Here is a 14065-nt window from a genome sequence, read left to right as displayed (position 1 = left end):
GGACTTCCTGTTTCAGTTCAAATCAGGGCGTGGGATATGGAAACTGAACTTTTTTTTGGTGAAACTAAACACACACAATGTCACAACTTGGCTGGCAAACTGTGAATGGTCCATTAATACAACTTTATATATAAAAAGAATAAAATAAAATAAAAAAAATCTACAGAACTTAGCTGATTTTGACCTCCTTCATTTTCTCTCTAACCTTTTCTTTATATTATCTCTCTGTGGGTGTGGGAGTTGGGTATTGGTATCAGCAGCAACACCCTACAGCCAGAACAATAGCCCTCAGGTAGGGCAGAGGCTAAACTTGAGTGGCAGGTAGCAGAGAGGCTGCACGGCTTTAGAGATAAATAGTAGGTGTGAAAATTGGCCAACATCCCAAAACACGACAACAACAACAATAAAAGAGGATGAGATCCAAGTATTTTCTTGCAATGTTATGTTAAATCATAGGAATTTTATGTCAATTCATTACACTGGTTGCATCATCTGTACTATTACAAAGCAGTTTTCCAGTTCAGTTTTTGCTTTAGCCAGATACAAAATGTGCAGCACTTCCCTGTGTAGGTCACAACAGTGTTTGGAAATGCAAATATAATCTCTCATACATGGGCTGAATGGGAGTTGTTAAGCCAGCTGTTGAGGGTTTAAGACTGACATTTGTGTATATGAAAATGTTTTATTGAACCCCCTTTTTTTTTTTTTTTTTTTTTACAGATCACATAATCTTATTCACAGTTATGTGTGTGCATTTGGTTTATTGCAAATAAAAATGTTAGACAATTAAATAGGTAAGCTAGGGTTTCAACATGTTTTCATGTCCATAGTGCTCTAAATATTTTTTTTTCTGAATCAGTAGGCCTATCTAATGAAAATACACACAGTAACTTTAGATAGATAGATAGATAGATAGATAGATAGATAGATAGATAGATAGATATAAAAACACAATAAACAAATATATACCTAAAAAAGTTAAAATTCATACATAGGCTATTTTACAAAACGTAAAATATATTCATATACTTTCACACTTCTTGTAGGCTACTTAGTTTGTTTATCACATTTTAACTTGTGCATTTTTGTGGTCTGTTATTTTTCATGGCAACCAGGTTGGATAAAGGACGGAAAAAATAAAAGAAAAATACTTATTGTCAAAAAGTTAATTAAAAAAAAAAACCAGTTAATTTCTTATAATTTACTTGTATTATGTCAAAGAAGTAATTACCGTGACAAACTATCTTTTTTTTTTTTTGCCTAATTTCCTGGAAACGGTGATTTTACATCCCATAAACTTCACTTGCTTTTCTCCCCCCCCCCCCCCTATGGCGATACGGGGCTTCCGTAGCTCCGTACTTCGTTTCCCCGGGCCTTGCCTCGCAGTCCCCCCGGGCTCTGGTTTCGGGGAGCGGGGAGACTGGACTCGCCTGACCGGTCGGCCTGGCTGTCAGCCGGGCGAGGGGGCGGGACAGGTGAGGAGAGGAGGAGAGGCTACAAGAGAGAGAGGATGGGCGTCTTTTCCTCGGCGTGTGTGTGTGCGTTTGTTTCCCCATGTGGAGCGAAGAAAGTGAGACTGAGGCTGTGTGTTTTTAGTTCGTCGTTTATTTATTTTTTCTGGTTGTCGGAGTGGAGTAACTTAGCTCTCCTCAACCGTTTTTTAAGCTAACGTTTGGTTTTAAATCTGGACCGCGCGAGAGACACACACACTACTAACGTGTTTTTAAAACATAGAACGTTCTGTGACGTTGTCAACGTTCTAGAACAGCTCGTCTTTCTCACTTTTCCCGAACATTTTTTTGTGTGTTTTCTCTCTGTTTCTCTTAAAGGGACGGTACTTTTGTTTACTTTTTAACGTATAACGTTACAGACACACATACATAATTATAGATATTTATATAGATATTTTTTTTTTAGCCTGACTTCTTCTGTCAGGCTTGGCTCGTCACCATGGAGAAGCACGGCTGTCACTCATCAACACAAGAATATCCTCATCCGTTTTTTCACGAGGTGAAGCTGACCAGGGCGCAGAGGATCAGGGTAACGGACAAATTAAAGACTCCATCTTTGATTTTTTTTTTCTTCCTTCTTTTTCTTTTCCTTTTTCCCTTTGATTCGGGTTTGAACTCCTGTTGAGAGTCACAAAAAGTTTTTACCAGCATTAAGGTGTCAGGCTGGCAGGTCCTATTAAAGATGATATATTATGTAGGCTACCCTTGAAGGGCTTAATTTAGCTCCCAGCATTTGCCTGAAACTAATCAGGCTGTAGGCTAATTAAAACTGTCAGGAGTTTAAAGTTATAGCTTCCTAATTTCTTCTCATCACCAACTCAAAATGTGCTTAATTTTAAAGCCATGTCAGATAAGGCTGCTGCTGTGTAGAACAGAAACGGTTAGATAAGTCATTTATCAATTAGTCCATCCCCAGGAAACCAGTGCCAACTTTGAAGGCAGTGTAACATAAGATGTCTGCTGGGTTTCTCAAGCGGAAAGTATATGGGACACTTAAGTTTATACATAGGTATCAATTGTATTTTCTGATGATTAATAGACAAAAAGATTGTAATCGGCACATTAACTGAAGGAAAATTATCACTGGTCTCAGCCCTGGACCTGTCATCGATCTAAACTAATTAGTAGATCAACAGAAAACTAACAAACTACTTGATAAAGTAATTAGAAGTCAAATATACCTTTTTGTAAAGCTCCCAAATATGGAGCTTTTTCTATTTTCTTGTTTTCCATGTTGTTATAGTAAAATGTAAAGGTTTGGCTTTGGGACACCGAGACATTTGGACCGTTTTTTTAACGTATTATAGCTTAAACCACAAGTATTCAGTGAAATAATCAGCAGATCGATCAGTTATCGAAATGATTACCAGGTGATATCAACAATGTTCATCCTAGAGTGTTTTTTAAAAATGAATCTAAACAAAACTGACCATTCCTTATTTCTGTTTTCCGTTTTCTTATCTCCCCTTTAAAGCTGCGGGGACGTCCCCCAGGCCAGGAGTCACTTTGGTTTCACTTTGCTATTTTGCCTTGTGACCATGGGACCATAGCATAACAGACGAGTCAAATGTTTTTGACACAGTCCAGACCTGACAGATAACGAACGACCTGCTGCAGTGTTACGTAACTCTTTGTCAGTCATGTTAAAAAAGGGTTGGGCATCGTAACTGTAACTATATATAGGTGAAACCCTCCAAACTGGTCTTCAGACTGGTAAACATGTTCAATCATGAATGAATGGACTTTGTTTAGAAGTTGTGTTGATGTGTTTGTTGTGTTTGTCCTCAGGGCATCATCCTGGGCAGCATCCTCTTCCCGCTCCGCACCACGTTGGGGGCCCTGCTCTTCCTCATCATGTGGCCCATCGCCCGGCTACGACTGGCCGGCCTCTCCGAGCAGGAGCGCTCTCGGCCCGTGACGGGCTGGAGGCGCTGGCTCCTCCACCCCATCATCCTGACGCTGAGCCGAGGCGTCTTCTTCTGCCTGGGCTTCCTGTGGGTGAAGGTCAAAGGTCGCCGGGCGGACCTGAAGGAGGCGCCGGTGCTGGTGGTGGCGCCACACAGCGGCTTCCTGGACATGCTGGTCCTGTGTCCGGCCCAGCTGGCGACGGTGGTGTCGCGGTCGGAGAACGCCAGCCTGCCGGTCATCGGAGGTGAGACGCAGCTTTTTCTTTATCAGAAATTCACATCAATGTAACACTTTTTAGATATGAACATCTTCTTCTGCACCTGTCCACTGTCTTCACCTTCTTTTTTACCGGTGGTCGCTCAACAAATGAAGGGTTCAAACAACTGGGAAAAAAACATAATTTATTCAAGTCAATTTCAAAGTCAAAGTCAGTTTCATTGGTCTCATTAATTATTATTTTATTTAATTTGCCTTGGACAAAGGGCAATGCTGCAGTGCTGCAAAAACAGGACAAAAAAGCTTCACGAAGTGCTAATAGATGTCATACAATAGATATCAACATGGTGGTCTCCAAATATGCATCAGAAGTATAGAAAACACTAAATATAAGAAAACATACTAACACACACACATTTGTCATTCATCTCGCCATTAGAGGCCTAAACAGACATTTAAAACAAGACAATAATTCTAAAAGACGACAGCAGCAATTTTGGATAATAAAAATAAATAAAAACAGATAATACATTAAAATAATATCTTTTATCACTCTTATCATTAGCACAAAAGGGCTGGGTGACGTTTTGACATCCATAACAACATAAAACCGGGAGGATTCGGAAGCCGGCTCTGAGCTGAGGCACTGAAGCTCAATCTCATGTTTTTAATCCATTTTTTAAACTTTTATTTTCTTTCCTGCACCTCACTGTCAGACACAGCAATGAAGTCATAGACGAGGGAATCTCCCTCTACTGTGGTTTTGCTGCTCACCCACTAGGCAGAAAACCAAGACTGTGATATTAAGATGAACGAAGAGGAAAATAAAAGTATTCGAGGAAGTTCAAAGATAAACAAGTGACTCAGTTTTATGGGCTGTAATCTTCTCTGGTACTTCCTGCGTTGCTTTCTTGGCGGTCTGTCTCTGGGCTCCTCTGGTTTTAGGTTTATTTATTTATTCATTCATTGATTTCTGTTTCAGCTTTGCTGGAGTTCAACCAGGCGGTGCTGGTGAGCAGGAAGGACCCGGAGTCGAGGAAAAAGGCCGTCACCCAGGTCAGGGAGAGGCTGACCTCCGACGGCCACTGGCCTCAGGTGAGAGTAAACGCAGATTGTCTCCTGTAAACAGATTCGCAAGTGAAGAAACAACGATCTTCCTTCTTGGCTGCCGTCCTGTTTACAGTTGATACCCATCTATCCAGTTTATGCAGATCGTTGTCAACTACAGGAACAACAGTAGTGCAGCGCTGGTAGAAACATCTGTAAATCTGTAGATTCAGCTGCTGTAGGTTAGTTAAAGGAGCTGGATGTTAGACTTGTTGCTGCAGTGCGTTGTTTTCCCCTCCTCAGACTCCAGCTTAATAGAACAAAATGAAGCAGATAAAGCTGTAAACATGCACTGGGAAAGCAGAATATTGTGCAAAAAGTTACAGTAGTAGCCACTCTGGCGTCTGTCCTCAAGTTCTTCTCCACTTTCAGCTGCCTCCATCTTTCAAACACATCTCCTCCTGTGCAGATTCTGCTTTTGGTTCTGCTTTTGTCAAGACGTTTTTATACAATATCCATACTACAGTATGTCATGATGGCATCCTGAAGCATGAGACGATATACAGCAGCATTAAACAAACAAAACCCTAGGTCAGTATTTGTTGTTGTTTTCAAGGTAAATTCATGCAAAACTGCTGATGCACGTTCCCGTCGGGGGCAGTTTGTCGGCAAGCAGTCTCTGCATTTGCATCGAAAACAACTCTCGTGACGTGACGTTCTGTTATTATCTCATAGCGTGGTGAATGTGCAGGTCACAACTTGTTCACCAGAGGTTTTTGGAGTTGTTGGATTGTGTATTTGATGAGTTTGATGAGGGAAACCAAGAAATCCCATGAGCCTCCGTAGCGTAGCTCTGAGCAGCTCGCGGCTCTGCTCCGCCGTTCTAAAAATAGCTTACACCGACAATTAAAGGTAACGAACCGACTGCTGTGACTATAGCGATTATAGCAATGGGCCAATTTGCCGAAATGTTGAACTATCCCTTTTAAGGGGAACTATGCAAGTCTGCAAATCAATAAATGGAGAGGTGGATAAAGTTACATAACATATACGATGTTACGACGTGTGTGTTTGTGTAGTTTTAACCGTCATGAACAAAAGATTACGGGTTACGGAGCGCGTTTGTGTTGCGGTGTTGCAGAGACGAGAGCTGGGACACCGGGTAACTACACTGATGTTGTAAGGTTGGTTTTTAGCCGTGAGACGCCAGGTGAAGGCAGAGAGCCTCCGTTCTCACTCATAACAAGTCACAAGTCATGTACTGTAGTTAATGATCACAATTACTCCGGAGCTTTTTAATTAAGGTAAAAATGTAGCATAGCGAGAAATCCTGCTTAGTTCCTCTTTAACATAGCTCAGAAATGAATGCAAATATAACTGCAGGCCAGGTGCTTGTGAGCGTGTTGTACAGAAGTTGAATGTAAACCAGTCTGTCGGTTCATAACCACTGAGTCCAGAGTAGTCTCGCTCGCCAGACCCTCCTCCAGAAAAGAAGGAGTGACCTGTAGATGCATCGTCTGCAGAGAAGTGTGTGTGTGTGTGTGTTTGATCACTTGTTTATTTTGTCCAAAGATTTTTTTTAAAATCCACCTGCTGAGAGAAGAAAGAGAGAGAAGACACCACAGCTCTTCTTTTTAACTCCTAAATAAATCATGTTTCCTTCTTTTCTTTGTCCAGATGCTGATGTTTCCAGAGGGAACCACAACTAACGGCCGCGCGCTCATCAAATTCAAACCCGGTGAGTGTCTTAACCGCCAATAAACCTGAGGAGAGATGAAGCTCTGGTCTCGTCCACACCTTTTTTTCTTTTTTACACCTGCCCTGTGCCCATGAATCAGCCTGAATGAGTGAGTGTAAACAGCACAAGGAAAGAAACTGATCCCATCTGGTTTTTCTTGATGTCTGACTCAGACGGCGTGTTGTAGAGCCGCTGCAGGAATGAGAGGAATGAGAGGGAGAGAGAGGCATCGCTGCTGCTAACAACAGGATGACTAACTCTTCTTCCTCTTGACTTCTGTCTAATTCCACTCGTGCTCATTTTTTCCATGTCGTTCATCATCAGGTGCCTTCCTCGCCGGCGTCCCGGTCCAACCTGTTCTGTTGCGTTACCCCAACAGCAAGGTGAGTGAACTTTTTTATTGAGGGGTGGCGAGTTGATCCACTGGTTTCTAACAACATTTTAACACAGAGAAACATCACAGGTTTTCATACCTGTTGCCACTGTTAAAGGTTTAGTAAAAAAGAGATGAGATTAAGATGTTTTAGTCCAGTTTTTAGGTTTATTCAGAGAGTCAGAGGACACTTAACTATTTTTAGAAAGTCTTTTTATATCACTTCAACAGATAATATGACACAGAACCTCATTGTTGCTCTTTTTTAAGGTTGCCCTTTATCATCAGGCAGAGGGACTGGCGATGAAAACTAGCTTTTTTAGCTAACTCCGGTGCATTTACATTTGTTTTTTTTTTACAATGTTTTATTAATGTACATTGTCTCTTGTCAAATAAATTAAACTGAAACAGTCAAGGGTTCAATAATTGACTGGGAGATGATATGTAATGTAGTTATTGTTATTCAGATAAAGAATAAATACATTACAGTCAGATAAAGACGACAAGAAGGAAACTTTGGTGACTAATGTTAAATTAATATCTATAAATACCAGATATAGACAACTATGCAAACTTATTCACACATAAAAACAAACTTGAATAGCATCTACACCTGTATAGATACAGATACAGTCCCATCTGCATACAGATGTTGATACACACACACACACACTGTATATAAACAGCAGATTAATCCAAGGTCAGTTGAAAACGACTGGATATCTTGGTTGAAAAGTAAAGTTCATTTTCAAAAGGTAAAATTTAAAATGCAAGTGAAGCAAAAAAACACATGAAATGAAAACATTTTTGTTGTTCTATAAATAATAAAGTGGATTAAACCATAATGAAAAAGGAAGGAAGGCATCCTGAAGCCTTTTCTCTTAAAGTGACACAGTCAGAGGGGAACGGTTCACTCTGTAAACACACACACGCAGCACAAAGACCTACAGTATATGTAAGGGCTAGATGCTGGAGATGGTTTTAAACAAAACAACATCAGAAATGGTGTCACACACACACACAGGAGGACAGGAGAGGCTTTGTTCTGCGATGCCACTTTTGTTTTCACCACTTTTTTACATCTTTATCTGTCACGTCTCCCTCATCACTTCCTTATCCAAACACCAGCGTGTGTGTGTGTGTGTCACAGACTGTTGTTGTGTTTCTGAACATGAACATGCAGCCTGATGTTTTTTTTTGTCGCCGTGTGTTATGAGGGGAATGTGACTGTAATTATTACACACGTTTATAGAAATGAAAAACCCTCCCCACCCTCCGTCTGCTCCTTGTGTGTTTGTTCTTCTCCCTGGTTGTGTTTGATCAGTCTCTTTATGACTCTTCCTCAGGATACCGTTCGCTGGACCTACAAAGGAACAACCTGGTGAGTTCCTCCTCCTCCTCCTCCTCCTTCTTCTCCTCCTTCTTCTCCTCCTCTCCATAATCTGTCAGTGAATGTGAGGTCGCTCCGTTGTTTTGGAGAGGATTCACACTCGACAGTAAAAGTCCTGGATTACAACACAGGCAGGAAGTTGAGTGAGTGGAGCTGATGAGGTTCAACGTCCTCGAGGCCTCAGAGAGTTTTCCAACAGATTTACTCAGTTACCAGTGACTGAACCTGAGCACATTATAGACCGAATCGCCTTGTTGTTTACACTCTACTTCCGGGTAGAAAACCAGCACGTTATTTGAATGAGAACAATAGTAACGAACGAGAGTTTAGCTATATATATCTTGTTTTTCACATCACTATCACCGTTTAGATTCATCTGAAATGATTGAAGAAACATTACTATTTCTTGTTTTGTGTTGCTGTGTGTGGTAATTATTCCGTTTTGGGGAATCGGAGTGTCTAGAAAGCATCAGTGGCTGTGTCAAATCTTATTTTTATCAAAAGGCATTTCCTGATTTTACTTGACTTACTTTGAATTTGCTTGTTGTTTTTCTATTTTTTTCTACATTTATTTTCATAATTTTAAAGCACTTTAACTGTGATTTCATAAATGGAGTTTAAAGCAGAAGTAAGTGATATATTTGTGTTAAAGCAGAAGTAAGTGTCCGGTCGTTTTCGCTAATGCTGCGTTCCAGGCAGGCTTTTGAAATCGTAAATTACAGCTTCAAGTCACAACTTACGACTTTGTAGCGTTTCAGGCAACCCACTCGTGTTTTTCCGACCTGTTTTACCGGTGAAAGTCACTATAACGGCCACTCGTAACTTCCGACCGGTGAACTCGTACCAGATCGAACTGGTACCACTTCACGGTCGGAAAAATACGAGTTTCCTTGAACGCACCATAACAGTCCTCGTCCCTACGTCGCCACATTCACGGCGTTCCTTGGCTGCACACACAGCCCTGCATGCCGTTCTCTCTCCTCATTGGATAAAAACTGTAGGATACGATAAATGTTTTCTCTTCGGCTCAGAGCAGAGCAGAGTGACTGAGAGACCCGTGTTTCAGACCAAACACTCTATGTAAGTGATTGCTGTCGGAAGATATAACTATTTAAGACTTATATTAACACAAATATATCACTTACTTCTGCTTTAATATAAGTCTTAAATAGTTATATCTTCCGACAGCAATCACTTACATAGAGTGTTTGGACCGAAACACGGGTCTCTCAGTCACTCTGCTCTGCTCTGAGCCGAGGAGAAAACATTTATCGTATCCTACAGTTTTTATCCAATGAGGAGAGAGAACGGCATGCAGGGCTGTGTGTGCAGCCAAGGAACGCCGTGAATGTGGTGACGTAGCGACGAGGACTGTTATGGTGCGTTCAAGGAAACTCGTATTTTTCCGACCGGTGAACTCGTACCAGATCGAACTGGTACGAGTTCACCGGTCGGAAGTTACGAGTGGCCGTTATAGTGACTTTCACCGGTAAAACAGGTCGGAAAAACACGAGTGGGTTGCCTGAAACGCTACAAAGTCGTAAGTTGTGACTTGAAGCTGTAATTTACGATTTCAAAAGCCTGCCTGGAACGCAGCATTAGCGAAAACGACCGGACCACTTACTTCTGCTTTAATTACATAGTTTACATAGAGGGAAAGATCTTCTAAATTGATTTAACTTCTCTCCAGACATTGGTTACAGTAACAGGAAGAATACTATTTCTGTTTATTCACTAATCAGATGTCATTTGCAGCTCTTGATGCTATCGTACATGATTTTTACAGACTTTTAAATACAATGCGTTTTGGATTGAAGGAATCTAAAGGTGTATATATTTTTTCTGTATATGAAATATAACATTGTCCTTTGTGTCCTTCAGGCTGGAGGCGCTGTGGCACACGACCTCACAGCTCTACACCAACACCACAGTGGAGGTGAGGAGGCCGATCACTTGATCAATAACATGTCACACTCTCTCTCACGTTGTTGCAGTGATGTATGAGTGTGCTGCTCAGTGTATGTGTGTGTGTGTGTGTGTGTGTGTGTGTGTGTGTGTGTGTGTGTGTGTGTACACTGCTGATATCAGTGCTGGGTGCAGCAACAGGTGCAGCCGAGCACACCTATACCTGTCAGCTGTGCTGGGTGTGGTCAGATATGGAGTTTTACTCTGTTATTTATGTGTTTTGTTTTTTTAACTTTTATTTTAACTCAGATTTATCACCGGACTGATCTACTATGTATATAAGATAAACTAAAACACAAGAAACAGTAATGTTGAGTTTAGACACAGAAGTAGCAGGAAACACAATCAAAAAGTGATATAACAACAAAAAAACACAGAAACCTTAAGAATGAATAAAAACCTCAGCAATAATTAAAGATAATCAGATAATGGTGTACAGATCAGCTAAACCAGGAACGTCTGGGAGTAAAGTGTGATGTGATTAAAGATTTAAAGTGACTGTAGAATAAAAGTAAAGAAGGTTTTAGACTCTTATGCAACGTGTTGCAGCTGCACAACAAGAAAAACTGGACGTCTGAGTTCACCAAAAACAGGAGAAAGTTTGTTTCTATAAGAGAAGCCAGTTTTTAATCCTCTGTAGTCAGAAGCTTGGACTCTTGATATTCACATGTTAACTTAACCTTCACTACTCTTTCATTACATCCTCCATTATTGTTCAGGAATGTCACAGTTGTTGGATCTGGTGATTCCTGTGTTTAACTCCAACCTGTGATTGTCCCGTCTGCTGCCGTTACTGTGACTTTACAAGAGATTAAAAAAAGAAACAATGGCTGTTTTGTTTAGTTTTTCTCTTATTGTGCTCCAGTTCCTGCCGGTTTACCACCCGTCCCAGGAGGAGAAGAACGACCCCAACCTGTACGCAGACAACGTTCAGAAGCTCATGGCCAAGTAAGAGGAAGAATCACACACTCCTGTCAGCTACACGGCGTCATAGAAATTCAACTGATTCACTTTGTTTCACTCAGACAAATCGCAAAAAACAAACTCTTCTAATTCTGAATCGTCTGTTTTCGATGTGTTTTCAGGGAGCTGGGAGTCCCGGCTACCGACGATGTGATGGAGGGTGGAGTTCCTGTCAGTAAGCTGGGCGGTCTGTCTCTTCCTCTGGACTCTCCTGCCAGGAAAACACTGTCACTGCTGCAGAAACACGGGTAAGAGACGAGGCGACACACACACGCACAAAAACACACTCGTGGCCTGAAATATATGGTTTTAAATAAAATGTTTCACTGCTTTTTTTTAAAAGGAAAAATCAAAATTTAACGCTCTTTTTCCTCCCTCTCTCAGCCTGGAGGCGTCTGAGGTGGAGGCAGCTCTGAACCGGATGATTGACAGGTGTCAGTCCGGAGCTCAGGGGTCGAAGGCCAGCGCAGACGAGCTCGCCTCCGTTCTGGGTCTGACGGACAGAGAGACGGCGGTCACCGTCTGTGGTTTCTACTCCAAGGTACAAGAAGCCTGCTGTTACTCTGTGTTTGTCTTGGAGGATTAACACACACACACTCAAACACACACACACACACATCTCAGAGGACATTTTTATTTATTTATAGGTAACAGGTGCAGCAAAGCACTAAATGTCCTCTGGAGCGTTGTGGCTGTCATCCAGCTGCTGTAGTTTGGGGTTTTGTTGTTGTTGTAGCAGCAAATACACCAGGCAGATGTGTGTTTTTCACCAGAGCTTTGGTCAAATCTGGTCAATTTAATGTAAAAACGAGGGTTTCTACAGCTGTATCAATCAGCGATTCATTATTTTTGAGTAATGGGCCAAAGATTATAATCAAAACATTAAATAAAGACTAATAAATGTGGTGTTTTTATATATTTTTTCCTCCAGGGTGAGACGGTGGACTTCAGACAGTTGTATCTCAGTGTTGCTGCCCTCTCAGGGTTTGTCAGCTTCAAGTCACTACTACACACAGCTTTTAATGTAAGTACTCTTTTTTTCTGTGTGTCATATTTAATCTGTTGCTTTTTCACTGAACGATTTTTTTTGCAGAGCATCGAATGTCTCTGACCTGCTGTTTTCCAGATTTCCTTGTATTATTTCTCCAATTTATTCATTTTTGTGAATGAAATCCCTTTTTTTCTGCAGCTGTTTGACCGGGAGGGCCGAGGCAGTCTGAGTGCAGAGGAGCTGTCACACCTCATGGGGGCGCTGCTGGGCGTTCGTCAGCACGGCACCGCTGAACTGTACACGGAGGCGTCCACACGAGGCTCGCTCACTGAAGGTTGGCATCTGTGATTAATGAGTCTGCAGCAGCATGAAGTGTGGCCCATTGATGAGGAAATCTTAAATACTCACTGTTGACTGAACCGAGAACGATCTGATTAAAATGTTGATGTGCAATCTTCATACATTTGCATATTAGTGAGGGAACTCTGATTCCCTTAGAGATAAAAAATTACTCTTCATCAGTGTAAGCAAAATTATGTTGAAACAGGTATGTAGACTGAAGGATAGAAAAATATAAATAGAGACAATGAAAAACACAGGATTGATTCATTGTGCTTATGGAAATGCAATGCAATTTCTGTTTTTATACTTTTTTTTCTCTATTTATTTTCTGAGTGTGTTGATTAGGTAGGTGGTCCAGACATCAGTCAGTCATCGGGAATTAGTTAGCTGGGTAAACCAGGCATTTAATTATTTATTCATTTATTAATTTTGTTGTTTAGTGTTATTATTTATTCTTGCATCATGTTTTTTGTCTTCTATAAGTGATCTAACATGCAAAGATGAACTTATTGGTTGAGAATTTTTGCTGATTATGGAGCTATTATTTGTCATAGCACATTGTAAGTAGGTGCCATATCAATAAAGTTATTCTAAAGTTGCTTCATTTTGAGAAAAGAAATGTTTTAAAGCTAACGGAAACACTTTCTAGTAGATTTTCACACTTTCTCCACTAGTTCCTTATATGGAGTAGATGATCTGAGTCTGTGTCTTAAATGTGTAGATTGAGACATTATTTTGTGTAAATTAAAAAGCTTACAAGTTTTTAGAAACAGAAGGATAATATGAGTTAATTTCCTGGCGCTTTTAAATTCTCATCACCTCTGCTTTGCTTCCTCAGAAAGCTTACTGCGAGTCTTGACGACCCACCCGACCTATCAGAGAGTGGTGAATGAATACCTGCAGCCGGAGGAGACGCTCAGTTCGCTGGCCAACGGGGCGGCCGTCAACAACAACGAGAACATGCACAATGTCAACAACAACAACAAGAAGAAGTCTGAATGAGAAGTTTTCTGGATGTAAAACCAAACATTGGATTCCTCTCTCTGCAGGATGATCAGATTCTCTGTGCGCTCAGCCAAAGACAGTTTGAAGAATAATCACTGACGAAGGATTGTACTTTTTTTTTTTTTTTTTAAGTTTATGTTTCCGACAGTATGCATGTGGATGCGTTTTTATAAAATTCTCGTGTCGAACTTGCCGTCATTGCACAGCCAAAGAAATGACTCAAACCGTGACTGCATGACACTACAGTGCGTTTGTGAGGCCGGTTCTCCCTGTATGTTTACCGCTGTGCCTTTTTAAAGACCCTGAAAAAAATAACTCAGTCACTTTTGCCTTTTGAAGCCATAACAAAAGTTTTATTTATACAATTACCTCTTGTGTATATTAAATATTTTTTCTTATTATTTTTTAAAGGTACAATGGAATGTGCAAAAAGAAACTATACACTCAAGCTTTACTCTGTAAATGAATTGTTCATATATTTTTGTGTCAGTATAGTTTATCATTTGATAATTAATTAAAATGAATTGTTTTAAGTATGTTTTGTTGTTTTCACATTCGTGCGTTCAGTCTTTAAGTTGGACTTTGATCCCCAGAGGGAAATCTTGGGACCTATAGA

The 14065-nt window shown here is 40.8% G+C and overlaps 1 protein-coding gene across 1 annotated transcript; it reads left to right on the top strand.

Annotated features, from left to right (window-relative positions):
- Positions 1-1712: 1712 nt before the first annotated feature.
- lpcat4 (lysophosphatidylcholine acyltransferase 4) lies at positions 1713-13985 on the top strand. Its single transcript, XM_085758946.1, has 13 exons — positions 1713-2040; positions 3300-3663; positions 4618-4730; positions 6360-6420; positions 6745-6803; positions 8140-8174; positions 10065-10119; positions 11014-11096; positions 11234-11359; positions 11496-11652; positions 12043-12135; positions 12301-12436; positions 13283-13985. Exons 1-13 carry the CDS (start codon positions 1951-1953, stop codon positions 13444-13446), a joined length of 1536 nt encoding a protein of 511 aa, XP_085615072.1. The 5' UTR covers positions 1713-1950; the 3' UTR covers positions 13447-13985.
- Positions 13986-14065: the final 80 nt, after the last annotated feature.

This window comes from Trachurus japonicus, chromosome 18 (genome assembly GCF_045865225.1).
Source record: "Trachurus japonicus isolate A0001 chromosome 18, Traja_1.0".
Classification (NCBI taxonomy): Eukaryota; Metazoa; Chordata; class Actinopteri; order Carangiformes; family Carangidae; genus Trachurus; species Trachurus japonicus.
This window is presented reverse-complemented; position numbering and strand designations above follow the sequence as displayed.

Coding starts and splice junctions, on each gene's coding strand:
- lpcat4 (XM_085758946.1), top strand. CDS start 1,951: ATGGAGAAGCACGGCTGTCACTCATCAACACAAGAATATCCTCATCCG. Junction 8,175..10,064: donor ACCTACAAAGGAACAACCTG/GTGAGTTCCTCC, acceptor TGTGTCCTTCAG/GCTGGAGGCGCTGTGGCACA. Junction 11,097..11,233: donor GTTCAGAAGCTCATGGCCAA/GTAAGAGGAAGA, acceptor ATGTGTTTTCAG/GGAGCTGGGAGTCCCGGCTA.